We start from the raw sequence: 19,706 nt of genomic DNA on the forward strand, positions 1-19,706 counted from the left end.
GTGACAAATCTGAGGAACTATCCCCAATTGAGGTGTCAATAAAGGAAGTTTAGGAACAAATGGATAGATTACACAGTAAGAAGTCACCCATATCAGATGGTATTCACCCAAGAGTTTTGAAGGAACCCAAATATGAAATTGCAGAACTGCTAACTGTGGTATGTAACTGATCGCTTAAATCAGTCTCTGTAGCACAGAGGTGGGCAAACTATGGCCCACGGGCCACATCCACCCTGCGGGATCGTCTTGCCTGGCCCTTGAGCTCCCAGCCAGGGAGGCTAGCCCCCAGCACCTCCCCCTGTTCCCCTTCTCCCGCAGCCTCAGCTTGCTGTGCCGCCAGCGTTCTGGGCAACATGGCTGCGAGCTCCTGCCGGGCAGTGCGGGTGGCATGGCTGGCTCCGCCCAGGTGGCGTGGCTGCCAGACATGCTGCTCTGAGCAGCATGGTAAGGGGGTGGGGAGGTTGGATAAGAGGCAGGAGGTCCTGTGGGGCAGTCAGGAGACAGGGAGCAGGGGGCGGTTGTATGGGGCAGAGGGGCAGTCAGGGGATGGGGAACAGTGGAGGTTGGATAGGCATGGGAGGCCTGAGGGGCCTGTCAGGGGGCGGGGGTGTGGATAGGGGTTGGGGCAGTCAGGGAACAGGAAGCAGGGGGGGTTGGATGTGGGTGGGGTCCCAGGAGGGCGCGGTCAGGGGACAAGGAGCAGGAGGGTTTGGATGGGTCGGGGGTTCTGAGGGAGGCAGTCAGGGGGTGGAAAGTGGGAGGGGGCAGATAGGGGGCAGGGGCCAGGCTGTTTGGGGTGGCACAGCCTTCCCTACCCGGCCCTCCATACAGTTTTGGAACCCCAGTGTGGCCCTCAGGCTAAAAAGTTTGCCCACCCCTGCTGTAGCAAATGATTGGCAGACAGCTAATGTCACACCAATTTTTTTAAAAGGCTCTAGATGTGAATCTGGAAATTACAGGCCAGTAAGCCTAACTTCAACACCAGGCACATTGGCTGAAACTATAGCAAAAAACAGAACTGTCAAGCACATAGATGAACATGATATATTAGGGCTTTTGTAAAGGGAAATCAATGCCTTACCAATCTATTAGAATGTGGACAAGGGTGATCCAGTGGATATAGTACAATTGGACTTTCAGAAACACTTTAACAGGGTCCCTCACCAAAGGCTCTTAAGCAAAGTAGGCAGTCCTGGGATAAGAGGGAAGGTCCTCTCCTAGATCAGTAACTGGTTATACGATAGGGTAGGAATAAATGGTCAGTTTTCATGGTGCAGAGAAGTAAATGGCAGGCTCCCTCAAGAATCTGTACTGCAACCAGTGCTATTCAACATATTCATAAATGATCTGGAAAAGGGGGTAAACAGCGAGGTGGCAAAATTTCCAGACAATACAAAGATACTGAAGATAGTTAAGTCACAGCAGACTTTGAAGAGTTCCAAAGGGATCTCACAAAACGGGGTAACTGGGCAACAAAATGCCAGATGAAATTCAATGTTGATAACTGCAAACCGGAAAACTTAATCCCAATTATACATACCATTAGCTGTTACCACTCAAGAAAGAAATCTTGGAGTCACTGTGGATAGGTCTCTGAAAACATACGCTCAGTGTTATGTGGTACTCAAAAAAGGTAACAATATTAGGAACCATTAGGAAAAGGGCTAGATAATAAGACAGAAAATATCATAATAGCACTATATACATCCATGGCATGCCCACACCTTGAATACTGCCTGCAGTTCTGGTCACTGTGTCTGAAAAAATACATTAGATTTGGAAAAAGTACAGAGAAAGGGCAACAAAAAATGATTAGGTATGAGGAAAGACTAGGACTGTTCAGCTTAGAAAAGAGATGACTGAGGACAGATATGACAGAGATCTATGAAATCATGAATGGTGTGGAGAAAGCGAATAAAGAAGATTTATTTACCCCTTCCCATAACAGCAGTGTGATGGGTTAGGTCACAGAGACCCCCTTGGGACTGTCACCTGATGTGGTGAAACTACCTCTGAGCCCGTTTTCTTTGTCAGCTTGGGACTCCAGAACCCTGCCTTGTTGAGGCAGACACGCTAGCCTGCTGCAACACAGACCCAGAGTCTGAACCATACCCCCAAAGCTGCAAACTTAACTGAAAACAGCTCAGCAAGTATTCCTGTCTTCAGCACCCAGACACTCAGTTCCCAATGGGATCTAAACCCCAAATAAATCTGTTTCATTCTGTATAAAGCGTATACAGGGTAAACTCAGAAATTGTCCCCCCTCTATAACACTGATAGAGAGATATGCACAGCTGTTTGCTCCCCCAGATATTAATCACTTACTCTGGGTTTGTTAATAAACAAAAGTAATTTTATTAAGTATAAAAAGTAGGATTTGAGTGGTTTCAAGTAATAACAGACAGAACAAAGTAAATTACCAAGCAAAATAAAACAAAACACGCAAGTCTAAGCCTAATACATTAAGAAACTGAATACAGTTAAATCTCACCCTCAGAGATGTTCCAATTAGCTTCTTTCACAGACTAGACTCCTTCTTAGTCTGGGCCCAATCCTTTCCCCTGGTACAGTCCTTGTTAGTTCCAGCTCAGGTGGTAACTACGGATTTCTCATGACTGGCAGCCCCCTTTGTTCTGTTCCACCCCCTTGTATATCTTTGGCACAAGGTGGGAATCTTTTGTCTCTCTGGGTTCCCACCCCTCCTCCTAAATGGAAAAGCACCAGATTTAAGATGGATTCCAGTACCAGGTGACATGTTAACATGTCCTGTGAGACCCCAAACCTCCATTCTTCCTGGGCTGACTCACAGGAACAGAAAGACTTGCAAGTAAATAGAGCCATGTTACAATCAATTGTCCTAGTCAATGGGAGCCATCAAGATTCCAAGCCACCATTAATGGCCCACACTTTGCACAAATATCATAGAACATCAGAGTAATACTTCATATTTCTAGCTTCAGATACAAGAATGATACATTCATACAAATAGGATGAACACACTCAGTAGATTATAAGCTTTGTAATACCTTACAAGAGACCTTTCGCATAAAGCATATTCTAGTTACATTATATTCACACTCATATGCATATTTCCATAAACATATGGAGTGCAACATCACAACAAGGCCAAAAGTGTAACTGGGTTCAAAAAAGAATTAGATATGTTCATGGAGGATAGGTCCATCAATGGCTATTAGCCAAGATGATCAGGGATGCAACCCCATCCTCTTGATGTCCTTAAACCCATGACTGCAAGAACTTGGGAGTGGATGGCAGGGGATGGATCACTAGATAAATTGCCCTGTTCTGTTCATTCCCTCTGAAGCATTTGGCACTGACCACTGTTGGCAGGGCACTGGGCTAGATGGACCTTTGGTCTAACCCGGCATGGCCATTCTTATGTTCCTTTGTTTGCCCTGGTTTCAGAAACCCGCACCAGCCTGCTGGGGGTGGGGGCTTCTGGGAGAAGCTCCTCTGTTGCAGCAGTTGCACAAGCCTGATGAGGCAGAGAAACCTGCTGAGATACTTAACCCCTACCAAGGACTCACTCAAGGGACGGGTGAACTAGGGAGGAGCACTGCATTTAGGGTGTTTTTTAAATCACCTCTACTCTCTGTCTATTCCTCACATGAATAAGCAAAAACAGTCATGTGAGACTTCTAAGTAAAGTCTCCATGTGTGACACGCTTCACTGCTACCACGTGCCTCTGAAGACAGTTAAACTGTCACCCAGAAGACTCGTATCTTCAGTGCAATTCTGGGAGAGGATATATTTATGCTGCGCAGTATTGCACTGGACCTAGGGGCCTAGGCAGGTGGGCTGAGGGGCTCCACTTCCCTGAAGGGGAAGTAAAATGAGAAGTTGGAGCACAAGAAATGTGCCAGAGAGGTCAAGGGTGGTGTGGCTGAGAGGACTGCTCTGCAGTGCCCCCTTCAGGCCATGCACAGTACTGCAGCCATTCCCCTCCTTAGTCTGTCCACCTGTTTGGGGCAGGGTAGCCCATGCTGTAAGCTTGGCATCTGTCACTAACCAGTCAAGTAGCAAAAACAGCAACTCAGGCCTCAGATGTCTGCAGCTTTCCAAAAAAAGGGGTGGGGAAAGCCTTCAAAATATATAAACACTTAGTTGCAGTGCTTAGGGCAAGGCCTTAACCTGGCTCCGGGTTCTGGGTTAGTCCTGTAGAGTTCCTCTGTCCTAGTCTCACCCAGCTCTGCCTCTGAGCAAAAGCAGGTAAGCTTTCTTAACTGGCCTGCTGCTTTCCAATTTGTCAGTATTTCCTCCTGGCCCTTCTAGGCCTCTGGAGGACTGTCTTGCTGGTTGCCCAGTCGGAGTGGATTTTCCTGCAAGAGAGTCTGTTCTAGCTCCAGCTCTTTTTTAACCTCAGAGAGCAGGTTTCCTGCACCCCAATTTTTTTTTGACTTAGCAGTAAGCCTTGCCTTTTTCAGTGATTGCAGCGCAGAACCCATGTGACTGCCCAGTTGTACTAAAAATAACCACATCATGCAAATAGGCTACTGCAAACTCACTATGGTGGTGTAGGACCTGGTCCCTAAGCCTCTAGAATGTGGCAAGGGACCAGTGCAGTCCAAAGGGCATCGTCATAAATTGAAAAAGTCCAAGATGTGCACAGGGCTGTCCTCAGGCAGCTGCAAAATACGCAGCTGCGTAGGGCACCTGAAAATTTGGGGCACCACTGGGTCTTAGTGTCTACCCTTCCGGCCTTTCTATCCCTGTTCTGACCCTTCCTGCAGGCTCCCACAGCTAGCTGCTGCAGCCTGGTGACTCTTACTCTGGAGGGGATCTAGTAAGTTAGAAATGAAAGGTTTCAGAGTAACAGCCGTGTTAGTCTGTATTCGCAAAAAGAAAAGGAGTACTTGTGGCACCTTAGAGACTAACCAATTTATTTGAGCATGAGCTTTCGTGAGCTCCACCCCCCCACACAAATTCACTTTCTGGATTTGTGCAGGAAATGGCCCAACTTTATTATCATGCACATTGTGTAAAGAGTTGTCACTTTGGATGGGCTATCACCAGCAGGAGAGTGAATTTGTGGGGGGGCGGGGGTGGAGGGTGAGAAAACCTGGATTTGTGCTGGAAATGGCCCACCTGATGATCACTTTAGATAAGCTATTACCAGCTGGACAGTGGGGTGGGAGGAGGTATTTTTTCATATTCTCTGTGTATATATAAAGTCTGCTACAGTTTCCACGGCATGCATCCGATGAAGTGAGCTGTAGCTCACGAAAGCTCATGCTCAAATAAATTGGTTAGTCTCTAAGGTGCCACAAGTACTCCTTTTCTTTTTAGAAATGAAAAAGCCTCTAACCTGCCAGACCTATTAGCACAACACTGAAACTGTTAAAGACCCATTCAAGGGGTAATGAAGCCATTTAACAGGCATTTGCCAACCCATAGGTATATGCTATCAGTTTCTGAATTTACTGACAAAAACAGTTGTGCATTACTGTTTTTAACTGAATACTGTCATTACCCGCTTTCTCCAGGCTTCTGCTCCTTCTTTACTCACAACATGTTAGTCTACAGGACCTCAGTTTAAAATTTGCTTTAAAAATATGTCATTAGTAAGCTGGTGAAGATTATAAAATCACATCTCTAAAAAAATCCTTCCACAAATTTTTAGATGCACAATCATCTTTAGCCTTAAATGCTTGGATCTTCAGACATGGTTTTTTAAATAAATCCTTCAAAAGATCAGCTTTATCTAAAATACACATTTTAATTGTAATTACTATAATAAAAAGAAATTGCTTCAAAAATCTTCCTGTCCTTTCTGTCCATCCCTTTCTCCCTTCACACACACTCCACCCCACCCCGTTGAAGAGAGCCCCTTTCCTTCCAGATAGCTGAACAAAGAATTTCCCTTTCTTTATTTCTGACTAGCTGATGAACTACTTTTAAGAGAACCCTCCAGCAAAATCAATACCTTAGTAAGATATAAAATCCTTTGTTATGCCTAAAATCTTTGGAAACATATTTTTTAAAGTTGGTGAAATTTCATAAACATGTCTATTGTTATGGAGATCACACAAAGTAAATTAGTGTTCCCTGTTTCTAAAAGCAATGAACACACTAAATCTCTGTGACTGATTAATTTAAAATAATGTCTTTGTTTCAGTGAGTTAAATATGTAGTAATCTGGAACGATTACTTTATGAAGGCTTAAGAGTACATTTAAAATATAAAATCAGTTTAGAAATACTGATTAAGAAAATGTAAAACAGAAGAGCTGCATCATGTATTCCATAATATTTAATGATGTGTTCAGCAAGACAGCTGACTTACCCTTACTACAAAGTTTTTGCAAATAAATGTTTGACAAACTTCAGGGCATATCAAAAAAAACTATGACTGACTTTTTTTATTCCCAAGTTCAGTGTTTTTAATTAGGTACCTTCTGCATGTCCATTCTGCATGAAGGAGAGGGTATGGGGATCTCACTATCCTTTGCTCCCTTGTCTTCTCCCTCCCCGCCCCGCCCCAACTGCGAGTCTGGGCTGCTGTCGGTCATAGGGGCACCAGTTTAATAATACTGAGTAGGGTCCCATAAATCCTAAGGATGGCCCTGGATGTGCAGCAAATGCTGTCTTTTCTTTGGAATCAGAAGCCAGGAGTATCTGCCAGTAACCTTTCATTAAGTCAAGCATGGTTATGTATTTAGCCTTTTCAAGGTGTGCAAGGAATTTGTTGACACATGGCATGAGGTAGCCATCAAATTGTGATACTGAGTTAAACTTCGTGAAGTCCATGCAAACCTGAGTGATCCCACTGGATTTGGGAACCTGAACTCCTGGGCTACACCACGGGGTTGTGGACTCCCCTATGATGCAAAGGACTAACAAGACGTGTATCTCCTGCTTCATGGGTTTCGTGGAGCTGCTCAGGAATGCAAGAAGTCACATGTTTCAGTTTTACCTTTGAGCTGGTTTGGATTGGATATATGTAAGCTAAAGACTTTATAATAATTTAATTTTAAAAGACCATTTTGAGAATTCTAAATTTTAACTGTAAAGAACAGGATGGACTTTTTGAAAATAGAATTTCATTTCTGGTAGAATTCTAATAAAATTGAACGGCACAGAATAGCACAGAAAACAGGCTGAATAAAAACAAAAGTTAAAACTCTAAACTTAAACATGTTCTGAGCATCTCCCACCACAATGACAAAGGAAATATAATTGTAGAGAAAGAATTACAACTCTAATGCACATATGCCTTCAAACTATATAGTCATAAGTTGAAGAGACTTCTGAGGGAAACCCGGGAAGGTACTGAACCAATGAAAGGGTGACAGCAATCAACTTTGAATCTAAACGAGCTTGAAAGAGGTGAGTTTTCCTGTAATTGAATGGAAATAGGAAGAAGAGTCTAACTCCAAAGTAAGCATCTCCCAACCCCCCCACACACATCCTTTCTGCTCCCTGGTTTACACATCAAGCACTTCACAACTCATTTGAAAGTCCTACCTCTAATTCCATGCCAGGGATTCGGGTCTCTATGAAAGAAGTGTCCATGCGGCCTGCTCAACCATCTCAGCATGGACCTTGCCTAACTGCTGACCAGAATTTGGCTCGGCATCAGCCTGCTTAACTGTCTTGGTGTGGACCTTGCCCACAAGCTGGCTGGAAGCTGAGTTTCTGAAGCCTGCTGCCTGCGTCTGCCATTTCTGAGGGAAGTGGGGAGCAGAGGTGCTGTCCTTCAGACTTTCCTCAGAAAGCCAAAATAGGTGGGTTTCGGTTTTTTAGTTGAGCAGTTCTGAGGAGAAAAACTTCCAAACCAACGAGATAACTGAAGGAAATTTAGTTAAAAATCTGTTAAAAATCCTGTGAAAGCTCTGGAGTCTACTGCATGTGCCTTTTGGAGGCAGAGAATTCTGTGGAACTCTTCCTAGGCAACGGCCCTAAGCTGCTGCTCACATCAAAGATCTGGTCTGCCTCCTGTTCATGAGGAGACGGGGAACACTATGGTGAAGACAATGACCTGGGGAATCTCAAGTAGGAGTAGAGAGTGTATGTGACCTCTGTATTTGGCACTGGTGTAACTGGTGCTGGAATTCTGTGTCCAGTTCCGGTGCTCTAAACAATCTGCTCTAGGAATTACTTCGGGCAGAGTTGTCTGACTTGTGTTATACAGGAGGTCAGACCAGAATCACAAAGGCTCCTTCTGGCCATGGAATCTATGAATCTGTAATATTGGGGGGTGAGAAAAGGTGAATCATTCAGGAACAACAGACTGAATGGGAATAAAGGCACTGCAGCTACAGGACACCAGGCACACCAAGGAGTACAAGGATGTTCAGAAAAGAAGCAGAACAAAGATGGCAGGACAGACATGAAAGCAAATGGAATGGTCCAGAGACACAAGAACATGATTAGAGTATGAGTGAAAGCATTTTCCTAAATAACGGATATCATATTCGGATGTTATGATGATGATGACAGATGTAGTGGAGAGAGAGAGCCTGGAGCACTGAGCCTGGTGTGAAACCTAAGGCCTGAACCAAAGGCTGTGAACCAGAGCTGGCCTGGTCTTGCCACAAATACACCACACTAGATATTGTGGTAAACCCAGGACAAACAGCTACAAAGGAGGAGGGTGGGGAGGGTAATTAGTCCTAGGGAGTTAAAAGGCCTTCCCTATCCACTGTGGAGAGATAACCACAGGGCAATAAGGTTCAGTTGGAAAAGGGGTTGCTAGGGAACCAAATTAGGTTCAGCTGACTCCAACTACTAGAGACCTTTTTAAACCCTCCCCTAGGTGGAGGGAGATGGGGTCTGAGGGAGTGAGAGGAGCAGGGAAGCTGCTAGTAGGCGGTTTGCAGCAAGACACCAAACCTTCCCAGTAGGGAGGCTGCACTCCCTCCCCAGAAGGGAAAAGAAAAGAAGCACAAGGGACCGACTGAGGAGAGGAGTAGCAGGACCCTGTGCCACCTATAAGGATTTGCCTTGCCCCAAACCTGAGTCTCCAAGGCTAAGAAAGGACTGAGCCTGCTGAGGTGAACAAGGTATTTTGCCACAATATTTACATAAATACTTTTCAGAAGGCTAGTACAGATACACCCCAATCTAGTAGATCAGATGGTCAGACAGAACAATGAAGAGGGATGTTTTGTCCAAAATATCAGGAACAAACAGATGCCATAAAATATGTAAGGTGGTATGTAAGTTGTGTATCCCAGTTTTTTCGTCTCAGTCTATAAATGTTGGGTACCTCACCTTGGTCCTGTGTGCAGCACAGGGGATAGCAGAAAGTCCCACTGCTGACTGAGCCACTCCTTGCCTCTGGACATGCATGTGTTTGTGAACCTGTAAACACAGAGCCAGGGCTCTAGGACTGTGCTTTCAGGGCAATAAACCTGGCCAATGGCCTTTGTCACCAAACAGTGCCTGAGGTCTTTCTTCATGAGTAAATTGAGGTCAGCTAAATTAACATGCTGCACTACTTGCTAATACTAGTAATGTTGATGCTTCGTGAACAGAAGTGTGGAGCAGCCTGAATAGCATTACCAAGGCAATGACATTCCAGCCTTCAGCACTTAACAACAACATGGTACAGTTAAACAGAGACGGGGGATGTGCAGCATCCACAACAATTCACATGGAAACAGTATATTTTTAGGTCTATCTATCTATCTATCTATATATATATAAATGGGTTTACACACTGAAGTGCGACTCCTTTTGGCTCTGTGTGGGAATTAGCCAGTCCTTACTTTGTGCCAGGGCTTGCCAGGGCTGAGCCCCAATAGGTTTAGGCTTGGCAGTTCATACCCCTGGCACCTTTGGGCTTGCTGAGTCGGTTATGGAAGTAAAAAAATTGCTTGAACCCTGGCACCTCTTTCATTACAAATTAAGCCCTGGAATTAGCTCTCACCCTGTCTGGCACTGCCTTCTGACAGTTGCCCACTCTCTGGATTCCACCCCCACGCCGCCCATCTCTCTGACTCAGGGTGTTCCCTCTTCGTGACTTGGCCCTCCAAATAAGTCTCTATATCGTCCTCCTCTTCCAGCGTGACAAAATCCCCCCAGACAAGCTGTCCCTACGCCTGTCTCAGGCAGTCTTCTGTTCCAACTCCAGGTCCTGTGCCTGGCAACCTGCCAGGGCTCCTGGGCTCCCAGACCCCTTAGTAGCCTGGGCTCCCAGTACCCCTGGCTCCTCAGCAGCCCACCTGGCAAGGAGCTTGGCAGCCAGGGTTTCCAGCTCCTTTCAGTCCACTTGGAGGACTGCTGCAGCACCAGGGCTCCTAGGGGGTCACGGCTCCATGGAAACCAGGCTCCCAATGTCCCTGACTCCCCAGCTTCTTCTGAGCAGCCCGCAAGCCAGGGGAGCATATTTCACATCAGAAATACTAAAATGTTTCCATTGCAGGAATATTTTGGTGTTTGCAAAACGAAAGATTGTGTAATTTAATTTCTATGGATTTTCCCCAAACCTTGAAATTTTTCACAAAAGTGAAATTCACTTTCCTGTCCATCTTTAGTTACAGTTAATTTAATGTTATAGTTCATGGTATATAATAAACAAAGTTGCAAATGCTAGAGCAGGGGACCCAGCTCACCTCTCGTGAAGTCTGCTTGATTACAGAGTTAAAGATATTAGAATGTTTATAACATTCAAATGAGAATGGTCTGTAAAAAGATTAAATTAAGATTATACAACAATGGTATAATACTGTATGTTATAATATGGATATTCTACTGGGCTTGGGTTGAATTCACTTTTTTTTTTAACTTGCTAATTATATACAATTGCACACCTTTCCTTCTGAGAACTGGCAAACCCCTGGAGAGTAAGAAGACCCCAAGATCTCACCAATAGTAGAAATCAGACAGTATGGGGAATGGACAGAATCGTAGATTTTAAGGAAAGAAGGATCCATGCCTGCCTCCCAACAACTGCTGCAACTATTTGGGGGATTTCACGTCACCAGTGTGAAATGTCACACAAGGAGCTACACAAACCTGGCAGCTACTAGAAGTCGGAGGATGACTGATGAGGCAAAGCAGAGGGAAGGGTTGGTTTTTGAGGAGGGATTTGCTGGAGCAGAGAAGGCCCTTGGTGAATGAAGACAGGGAGAGGGTCCCTGGAGGTACAGAGGCAGCAGAGTACATGACTTGATACTGAGAGCTGGAAGGAGAAAGGAAGGGAGAGGAGAAGGAAACACACAGATCGTGAGGTTCTAACTTTGTATCCTAAGGGTGATGTATATGTGACGCCCATAGGTGTAAGGGTCCCCTAAGCATAGGGCGTCTGATCAACCGGCTAAAGATAGACAGTTGCACAACTTCTCTTACCCTAGGCACCATCAACCCAGCTCAGTCCCTGACCTGCAATGTGTTGGATAGCTGCAATAAATATGTTAATTAAATAAATATATAGGAGCATGGAGGTGAGCTGGAGAAATAAGAAGAATCTTTATTAAGTGAAAGTTTAATTCCACTGAGCTAAATTGAAATTACATGAATGAGCAGGGGAGGGGGAACTCTAGTTCAGTCCAGTGCCACAGAAACTCCCCGCATCAAAGCAGGCTGTCCAATCATAAGCATTACATCACCACAATTTACTCTGATTGGCTGATCAGACCTCAAGAGCTGGAAACATACTAGCCCCTTGTAAATAAAGCAGCATTTATGGCTGTCAAAAGTAGTTTCAATTGTTGTCAACTGCACCACAAATGAACTGAAAACATACCCAACTTATGTGAGGAACAGATTCGCACCTGAGCCAGGCTAAGAACACTGTTGGGTTATTGTACATGCCTTTGGAGTCAATAATTTTTTTTTTTTTGGTATTGCATTTAATTTTGTTAAATCACAGTTACTTAAAAAGCCAGGTTATTTATCTGTCTGTTTCAAGACAATGAGTTCATTTCTGTCACTGTACTAATGACTCCGGGATCATAGACAATCAAATTCACTACTGGTGTAGGACATTGAGGTGACTTTTCATGATCTTTATCGAGGCAAAACACAGAGCTGGTATGATTTTGGTGCATTTGACACTAAACTTGGTACTGAAGCTATATCAATGTCCTTGGGGTCAACGAGAGATTTCAAGGTAAAATTCTGCAAAATCATTGTCAGTATCAAAAATATCTCCATCCGAGCCAGACCCTCTCCCACACAAATCCGTTTCCCTGAAATGAAAAAGGAATATTGAGGAGATGCAGGAGATCTTTCTTTGCAACATATGTTAAATACTGTTACAATGGAAGTAAACATCCAGATTAAAATTAGATGCACAGAGTGATTCCGGGTAATGACATGGAGGATAATGACCATCTCTCAGAGTTCAGGAAGGTATGAAAGCATTTGCGGTCTTAAGAAGCCACTCACAGATCATTTCAAAGGCTGAGTTCCACAGAGTAAGTAGCTCTTTAAATACAAATATGTGGAGACAGGTGGGCAGATAATGGGGTTTGAGGAAGAGTTAATGCAGGTCCCAAGTCAGTTAATATGTTTAAGGGGGGAATGACACAGTGGTTCTTGAGTGGAAGGTGGAATTAACAGGTAGCGAGGTGCAGGCATACTGAGTACTAGGATGGAGAACAGCAAACAGGGTTTTTTAACAGAGTGACGGGATCTTCATTGATTGGAGTAAAGTTGAGAAGTTAAGCAGCCCCTACTGATCTCTCTCCCAGTGACTATGCAGATGGCTTCTGCCCTCTTGCATGTTACTCCCTTCAATTTTTTGCATGCACATTCAATCACAATACGTCCACTGCGAGCTGACACAGACAGACAAAGGAAGATGTGAAGTTGCCAGGCAGAGTGGAGAGTAGTGCATGTTCAATTAGTTAAAAAACAGAATGGAGACCAACAGATACTTCGCTGTTGTGAGAGGCTCTGCTTCATGGCTGGCCCAAAAATGCTCTGCAGACTACAGTCTGAGAACTCTTTATATACTTAAGACAAAGCTAAGAGAGAATGGTCTGGGATCTGAAATAAACATGGCTTTTTTTACCTGCAGAAAAAGGCATGAAGAAGTCACTCTTCTTAAAGGCACCATTTTCATCCAAGAAATGTCCCGGGTTAAATTGCTCTGGCTTTGGAAATTCCCTGCTGTCACCTAGGACTGATTGCAGAGCAGGGAATATAGTAGTGCCCTGATTTAGTAAACACAGATAAAGAAAGTTTAAGTGGATACTGTTCAAAGTGAAAAGCCCCCAGAATTCACTGAGCTGGGTAGTGGGACACATTTTTCTTTCCTTCATTTCCTTGCATCCCCGGGAAATTCATGCCTTCAACCAGAACTAGAAATACTCAGATTCCATGACAAAAGGTAACCCCACCAAACTGCAGCCCACCTGGAACAACTAGATCCTGGAATTTCATGAGAAAAGCTGCTCCCATTAGGTTACCGCTCTGGTTTCTACATCAAAGAGGTTTAGGAAAGTCTGGCTAAGATCCAGAAGTGTTAGGTGCATCTCTCAGCTGCTATTTGAAAGCATTTGAGTTTCCCTGGTCTTTATAGTTTAGTCATCACACCAATAATTTCCCCATAACTAACTAACACAAAGATAACAATGCTAAAAAGCCCTATACAACTCAAAGTGAAACTCAATTAGCAACCTAAGACATGGTCACTGCGAGTTGTGGTGCATATTAACACCTCAGAATGTCTAAAGCTTGGTGGAGATGGAATCAGCTCAGAAATTGAACTCCCCAAAGAGACTCCCAAAAAGAGGGAAACTATTGCATACTTGTTTGATATCTATTCCATATCTAAAAGCTTGAATGAGGCTCTAAGCCTGTCTTCTGGAAGGAGAGCTGAGTCTGCAGAATGCAGGGTTCTGTTCTTCTTCATGCAATAATAACTGGAACGTTGTTGGTAACTGTGAAAAACACCTGTCATGCTCAAACCAGGGCAAACATTTCTATTGTGAATAATTCAAAACTGAAAAAAGGAAAACGTAGAACTGGATTTTTCGGAGAAATGTTGAGAACTAACCTTGGGAATAACATATTGTCTGAAATTAGTGTCTCTGGTCACTGCATGTGGGACACCCATCGGGACAAGGTTAATGAATCTCTGCATCTCATGTATCACAGCATCTGTGTAGGGCATCTGGCTTCGGTCCGCCATGCAGGGGCTTCGGCTTTGGCCAATCACACGGTCAATCTCTTCATGAACTTTCGCTGTCATCAAATGAACAAGGTTAACAATAAAGCTAAAGAACAGGATTCCCATAATTTTGCCCCCATTCTGTAACACAGTCAGAAATATACACGTCTCAGCAGATACATGTTGGGAATATAACAAGTTATAACAATATAACAGTTAGTTTTGGGTTACTGAAACTATTGTACGTGGTATCTAGAACAAAATGTCTATAATGTAATTATTAGGGCAGTGATATGGCTCATGCCTGGTTATGTTATAAAAGAAAGCACAGTATGATGTTATCACCAGAGCATATAACTAACTGCTACACAAGAGATTGAGGCCTAAAATTTTCCCACACCAAAGTCAATCATCCACATGAGCATGGAGGAAGCTGATGAGGTGGAAATTAGCGCTGTATATTAACTGGGTTTTGATAAATCTCTTGCACTGACAGAGTTTTGATTTAAGCCCTTACTGAATCCTGACACCTACAAGATGATTAAATCCTAAAATGAAATGGCTTTGCCTTTATTTGAGGGGAGGGTGCCAGTCTGACAGCCCTAGAATGCAAAGGTACCTGTTACCCACAGACCAGGCACCATCTGGCCAATGGCAGCGCAGGCTTCCCCCACACAAACACATACAATTTCCCCTGGCTTGTGAGCCTTAATGTGAACCGCGAGGTGAGAAAGGAATCCAGTCACAAGGGCCTACTCAGTCTGAAAGCCCTCTGCTGAGACTGCCCATAAGGAGGCCGAGTAATGGCAGTTGTGATGGTGCTTTTCGAATGCAGACACCTGTCCACACAAACTGAACTAAAACACCCATCCCCAAACACCTCTCTCACAAATCAGCCTGCACACAGTGGTGACATGGCTCACTTCCAGCCCAAGCCAGATTTGATCTAGTGACTTAAGGGACAGGGCTCTGTACCCCATTACAGATTCCTTGAGCCATGCAATCCCCTCATCTCTCCAAAACTTAAAATTGTGTGTGTGTCTGTAGGGTACCTTCTATATCTGGGTATTTCAGAAGAATCAGGAGTCCATATCTCAGGGTGGTGCTGGATGTCCCTGTTCCAGCAAGGAATAAGTCTACTGTGCTTCTCACCAAGTTTTCAGAGTTAAATTCTGACTGGCCATTCTGTTGCTCCTGTAGAGAGACTTGTTATAGTTGTTGGATCATTGACTGTAAGTGTGGGATCTATTCATACAGGCCCAAACCCTCTCATCTTCTACCTGCTCTGTGACCCACTCGGCATCTTTATAAAAATCCTTACAGAAAATGGGCCATGGCCCTGGAGATTGCAGTAGCACTTCAGGGGTGATTTAGGCCATTGCTGTGGAAATAGGTGGTCTTTTGTAAAAGAGGAGAACTGGAGCATTACAGTAACTAGGTTAGTTTTCATCTGTATTTCCAACGGTTAAAATTGAACTTGTTGATTCCTTTGCTTTCCTATTTTGTTTGCCTGGGCAGCACGAATTGCCTTGATAACCTTGAATTAGAAAGGAAACCAAATGTTTCTAACCCGTTTTTAATCTTGGAGCCAGATGGATTGAGTCTGATGCTCTAAAGGAAGCAAAAACCCACGAAAACACAAATGCCTGGCTACCTGTTGAACGAGGAGTGCACTGATAGAACTTGTAATAGGCTGTCATTGCAAAATATTACATGAGATTAGCAGGAGGGTTTCCAAAGAAACAGATGGTAGGTTAGGTCTGTAGGTGTGGGCATAGGCAGCCGTTTGAAACTGGATTCTCCTGCTAATCCCACTGAGGCTAACACAGAGCAGTAAAAGTGCCTCTGTCCACCCACTTAATAAAACCTCTTTTAATGGCTTAATTACAAACAGAACCAATCTGTTTCCAAGTGCTTTTGATACCTACTTTGGGTGCTCTGTCCTTTTAAGATGTCTATACTGCAATAAAAAACCCACGGCTGGCCTGGGTCAGCTGACTCGGACTCGTGGGGATCGGGTTGAGGGGCTATAATATTGCAGTGTAGACATACGGGCTTGGGCTGTAGCCCCGGGTCTGAGGCCCAGGAAGAGGGAAGGGTCTCAGAACCTGGGCTGCAGCCCAAACACCAACATCTACACTGCAATATTATAACTCTGCAGACCGAGCCCTTCAAGCCCAAGTCAGCTGACCTGGGCCAGCCATGGCTGTGCTGTGGGTCTTTCATTGCAGTGTGCACATAAGCTTAGATTTGTCTTACTCACTGGTGTAGTCCCACTGGCATCACCGGCACTACTCACACAAATGAGGTGAGCAGGGCTTGCCTTTCAGAATGTAAATCCCAGCGACAGAGACCAGGTCTGCCTTTGGGTCTTGTACAGAGTGATAAATACCCACGATATGTATAACCCACTCCACAACAAAGGGGAAGGGCGGCTGCCCTCACATACCTGTTCCATTTTGATGAGGAAAGCATCAATGAAGTCTCGAGGGCAGCTGAGATCCAGAGACTCTTTGTGCATCTTCACTCTCTCCAGAACAAATCTTTTAAACTCCTCCGAATTTTTAACTAACTTCTGGTGAGGCCCAGGTATATAATCCATGAGAGTTGGGAAAAAATTGTACAGCTAGAATGATGGAAGGAAAAGCACATCTTGGTTTATCTAGACACACCAAATAATCAATTGACCCAATTGACTCAGTTACAGCAGCACAATACAATACTTTTGTGGCACGTTCCTGTGCAAATGCATTCGAAAGAACGTCTCATGCTTCACTAACTCATTCTACTCAATACACACATATTCCTCACAGAAATTGCAGTGACACTCAGTTCTATTCGCTACAATAATTTCCATTATTTCCAACACAAAAGCATCACCAATACAAACATGCTGTTCTTGAAAATCACACTCAAGTTCCCAAACCTAGCTCAGATTTTCATAGGCAGAAATAAAACGTAAAAGATATCTTAGTCGTCCTCAGGTTGGAGTCAAGGGGCCAAATCTCTGCTGCTGGAACTCCATTGATTTTGACTGAGTTCAACTGTTGTGCATTTGGTGAGATTTTCAGCAATGGGATGTGTGGGTGGCTGTGTACTAGAAACGAAAAGGAGTTTGCTTTGCAGGTGAGGAATGTGACCACATTCAGGTATCCCATTGTGAATATACTAAGGCATGTGAATTGCAATGATTTGGATGCTAATGTTTTAATTGGCAGTTTCCTTGATTTTTACCAAGAGTGTTGAAAGGGAAAGTCCTTGAGCAAACGTAATTCTGAGGAAATGAAGTGGTTTGTGTGGGAATTTAAATAATCCTTAGAAACAAGTTTGAGGCTGGGATTGGTAATAGCTGCCGCCTTATGAGGAGAACAGGAACATTATGGGAACGAAATAATTATTTAAGGAAAAGTAACAGTGAAAGAAAGAAAGATCTATCTCTTCCCCCATTACAAAGAAGAGTGGAAAAAACCACTGAACACACCTGTCCCAGGAAAGAGCGGAAGAGTTCATTGTTTTCCTCTGTGAGATTAATGAATGCCAGAAACTTCTGATCTTCATAGTCAAACCGGTTCCCAAAGACAATGGAGCAGATGATGTTGGAGACAGAATGGGTGAGAGGGATGGTGGGATCAAAGGGTCGCTCTGCAACAAAACCAAACCAGCGTCCAATTTTTAATTCAGTATTTTCACCTACAGCATCACATCCATTGATGTTATTGGAAAGTTCTGGATGTCCTGGCCCCAGACCGAGAGTGCAGTCCCGAATATTCATTGGGGAGGGTGAGTTCTGGTGTCACAGTTCCAGGGTGAGCTGGGCTTTAGACCCCTCTCAGCCCCTCTCCAGACCCCACCTCAGGTGACAGGCTGAGTTCCTGCCCTGCTCTGAATGGGAGGAACCCTGCAGTCTAACCACCCTTGGACTGGATAGCTGAGCAGCAAACTCACTACTTCCCAACTATATTAGCATGACAGGCTGCTCTGTGCTGTGCACCTGTGAGCCCTTTCCCTCCAGGGACCTGTGACCAGCGGGTGATCAAAGCGACTCAAAAAAAAAAAACCAATCTCCAAAACAAAGTGTTATTTATCCACTTAAAGGTATGCAGCACACAGAGCAAAAACTAGAAACAATAAAGGCTTCTACACACATTCCTTTTACCGAAACAATCTATCCTTGCAAGCTTCGGTAAGTTCCATGCAGCCCAGTTACCTCCATCTCACTCAACTCCCTTTCTGCTTCGGTGAGAATCTCTAATATTTTAGTATCCCTGTTGGATGCTAGTTTCTGTCCGGGAAGACAATACTTTGCCAATTAACTGAAGCTAAGCTGGGGCTGTTCTCAAACTAACAGCTTCTCCATTATTACCAGTGGCATTCTCTCTGATCGTACTTATCTTTGCCATTATTCCATTTCCTCTTGCTGTCCCCCTTTCAGCCTCCTTTTACTTAATTCTGTACAGTCAGGCAGGATAATATCACACAGGTAAACTGAGGTGCACAAGGTATTTATGAAAAATAACACAGATATTTCCCTCATTCTCCACCTACAGCTTCCCCAATGCTATCCCTGTAAATTTATATTAAATAATTATCCCCATTTTGCTGGGAATCAGTTTTCACACTGTCTCCTTTGGTGCTCTCTGCCTGACACACTCTGGTCTGACCAGGGACCATCAGTCCCTCTCCGAGTGAGGCCTGCCTGTCTGCCGCGGGCTCTTTACACAGGCCTGACAGACAGTATCCCATTCAGAACAGAATCCTGCATTCAGAAGATTCTGCCTGAGCCATTGCTTTTAGCATCGTCACAAACTCCTGTAATGCAGCAGGGCCTATGCAGTATTCAAGGGAATTGTCTACAAGATTTCACCCCTCTGACTTGAGACCACTTTGCACAGAGAAAACATCCAGAAGCAGCATTTTCTCCATGCAGTGTGTTCTCGCCTCACAGCAGACTCCTGCTCCTGGCCCTCACCCAGGCAGATTTCTTTTGGGTCATTATCTACAGGAGCAGCTGCCCTTGGCTCAGGATACACACGTGGCAACAGCAGTAAAGTGGCTCTCCCTTGTTTCTGAATCACGGGTGGGGAAGGTTCTCCGTGTATTCTCCTCTCATACACACAATTCACCGAGACGGACAGTCAACTTCATTTTAGCCCTTAATGGCATACTGTATATTGCAAGAGGTGGGATGGTCTTGTGGTTAAGGCAGTGGCCTGGGTCTCAGGAAATCTGGATACAATTCCCAGCTCTGCCACAAACTTCCAGGTGTGACCTCGAGCAAGTCGCTTAATCTCTCTGTGTTTCAGTTCCCCATCTCTAAAAGAGAGAAAATAATTCTTCCTTTCTCCACTTTTTCTTCGTCATGTGTATTTAATATGTACGTTGCTTGGGGCAGGGACTGTCTCAAACTGTTTGTTAGCACAACCCATAGGCGAAGGAGCCCCAGTCTTGGCTGGGACCTCTAGAAACTAATAGAACATAAATAAATAAATAATAAAATCATCATCTCCTCTTAGGAAGCACTGTAAATTTACACAGTGATTTCAAACTTTCCTCGGGAGACCATCCCCATGCAATGTAGGAGTCAGACTCGTATCAGACATCTAGCAGAGAAGAAAATCAGAAT

At 44.3% G+C, this 19,706-nt stretch overlaps 1 protein-coding gene across 1 annotated transcript in view; it reads right to left on the minus strand.

Annotated features, from left to right (window-relative positions):
* Positions 1-2,381: 2,381 nt before the first annotated feature.
* The window catches only part of LOC311523232 (uncharacterized protein), a 50,191-nt gene continuing 32,866 nt past the window's right edge, over positions 2,382-19,706 (minus strand). Inside the window, exons 13-19 of the mRNA XM_084633007.1 lie at positions 17,565-17,725; positions 16,533-16,709; positions 15,136-15,277; positions 13,970-14,157; positions 12,983-13,124; positions 9,235-9,324; positions 2,382-2,705 (exon numbers count right to left, since the gene is read on the minus strand). Of these exons, the coding sequence (XP_084489133.1) occupies positions 2,599-2,705; positions 9,235-9,324; positions 12,983-13,124; positions 13,970-14,157; positions 15,136-15,277; positions 16,533-16,709; positions 17,565-17,725 (1,007 nt within the window). The 3' untranslated portion in view covers positions 2,382-2,598. The remainder of the gene's footprint in view (positions 2,706-9,234; positions 9,325-12,982; positions 13,125-13,969; positions 14,158-15,135; positions 15,278-16,532; positions 16,710-17,564; positions 17,726-19,706) is intronic.

This window comes from Lepidochelys olivacea, assembly GCF_965140295.1.
Source record: "Lepidochelys olivacea isolate rLepOli2 genome assembly, chromosome: 7".
Taxonomy (NCBI): Eukaryota; Metazoa; Chordata; order Testudines; family Cheloniidae; genus Lepidochelys; species Lepidochelys olivacea.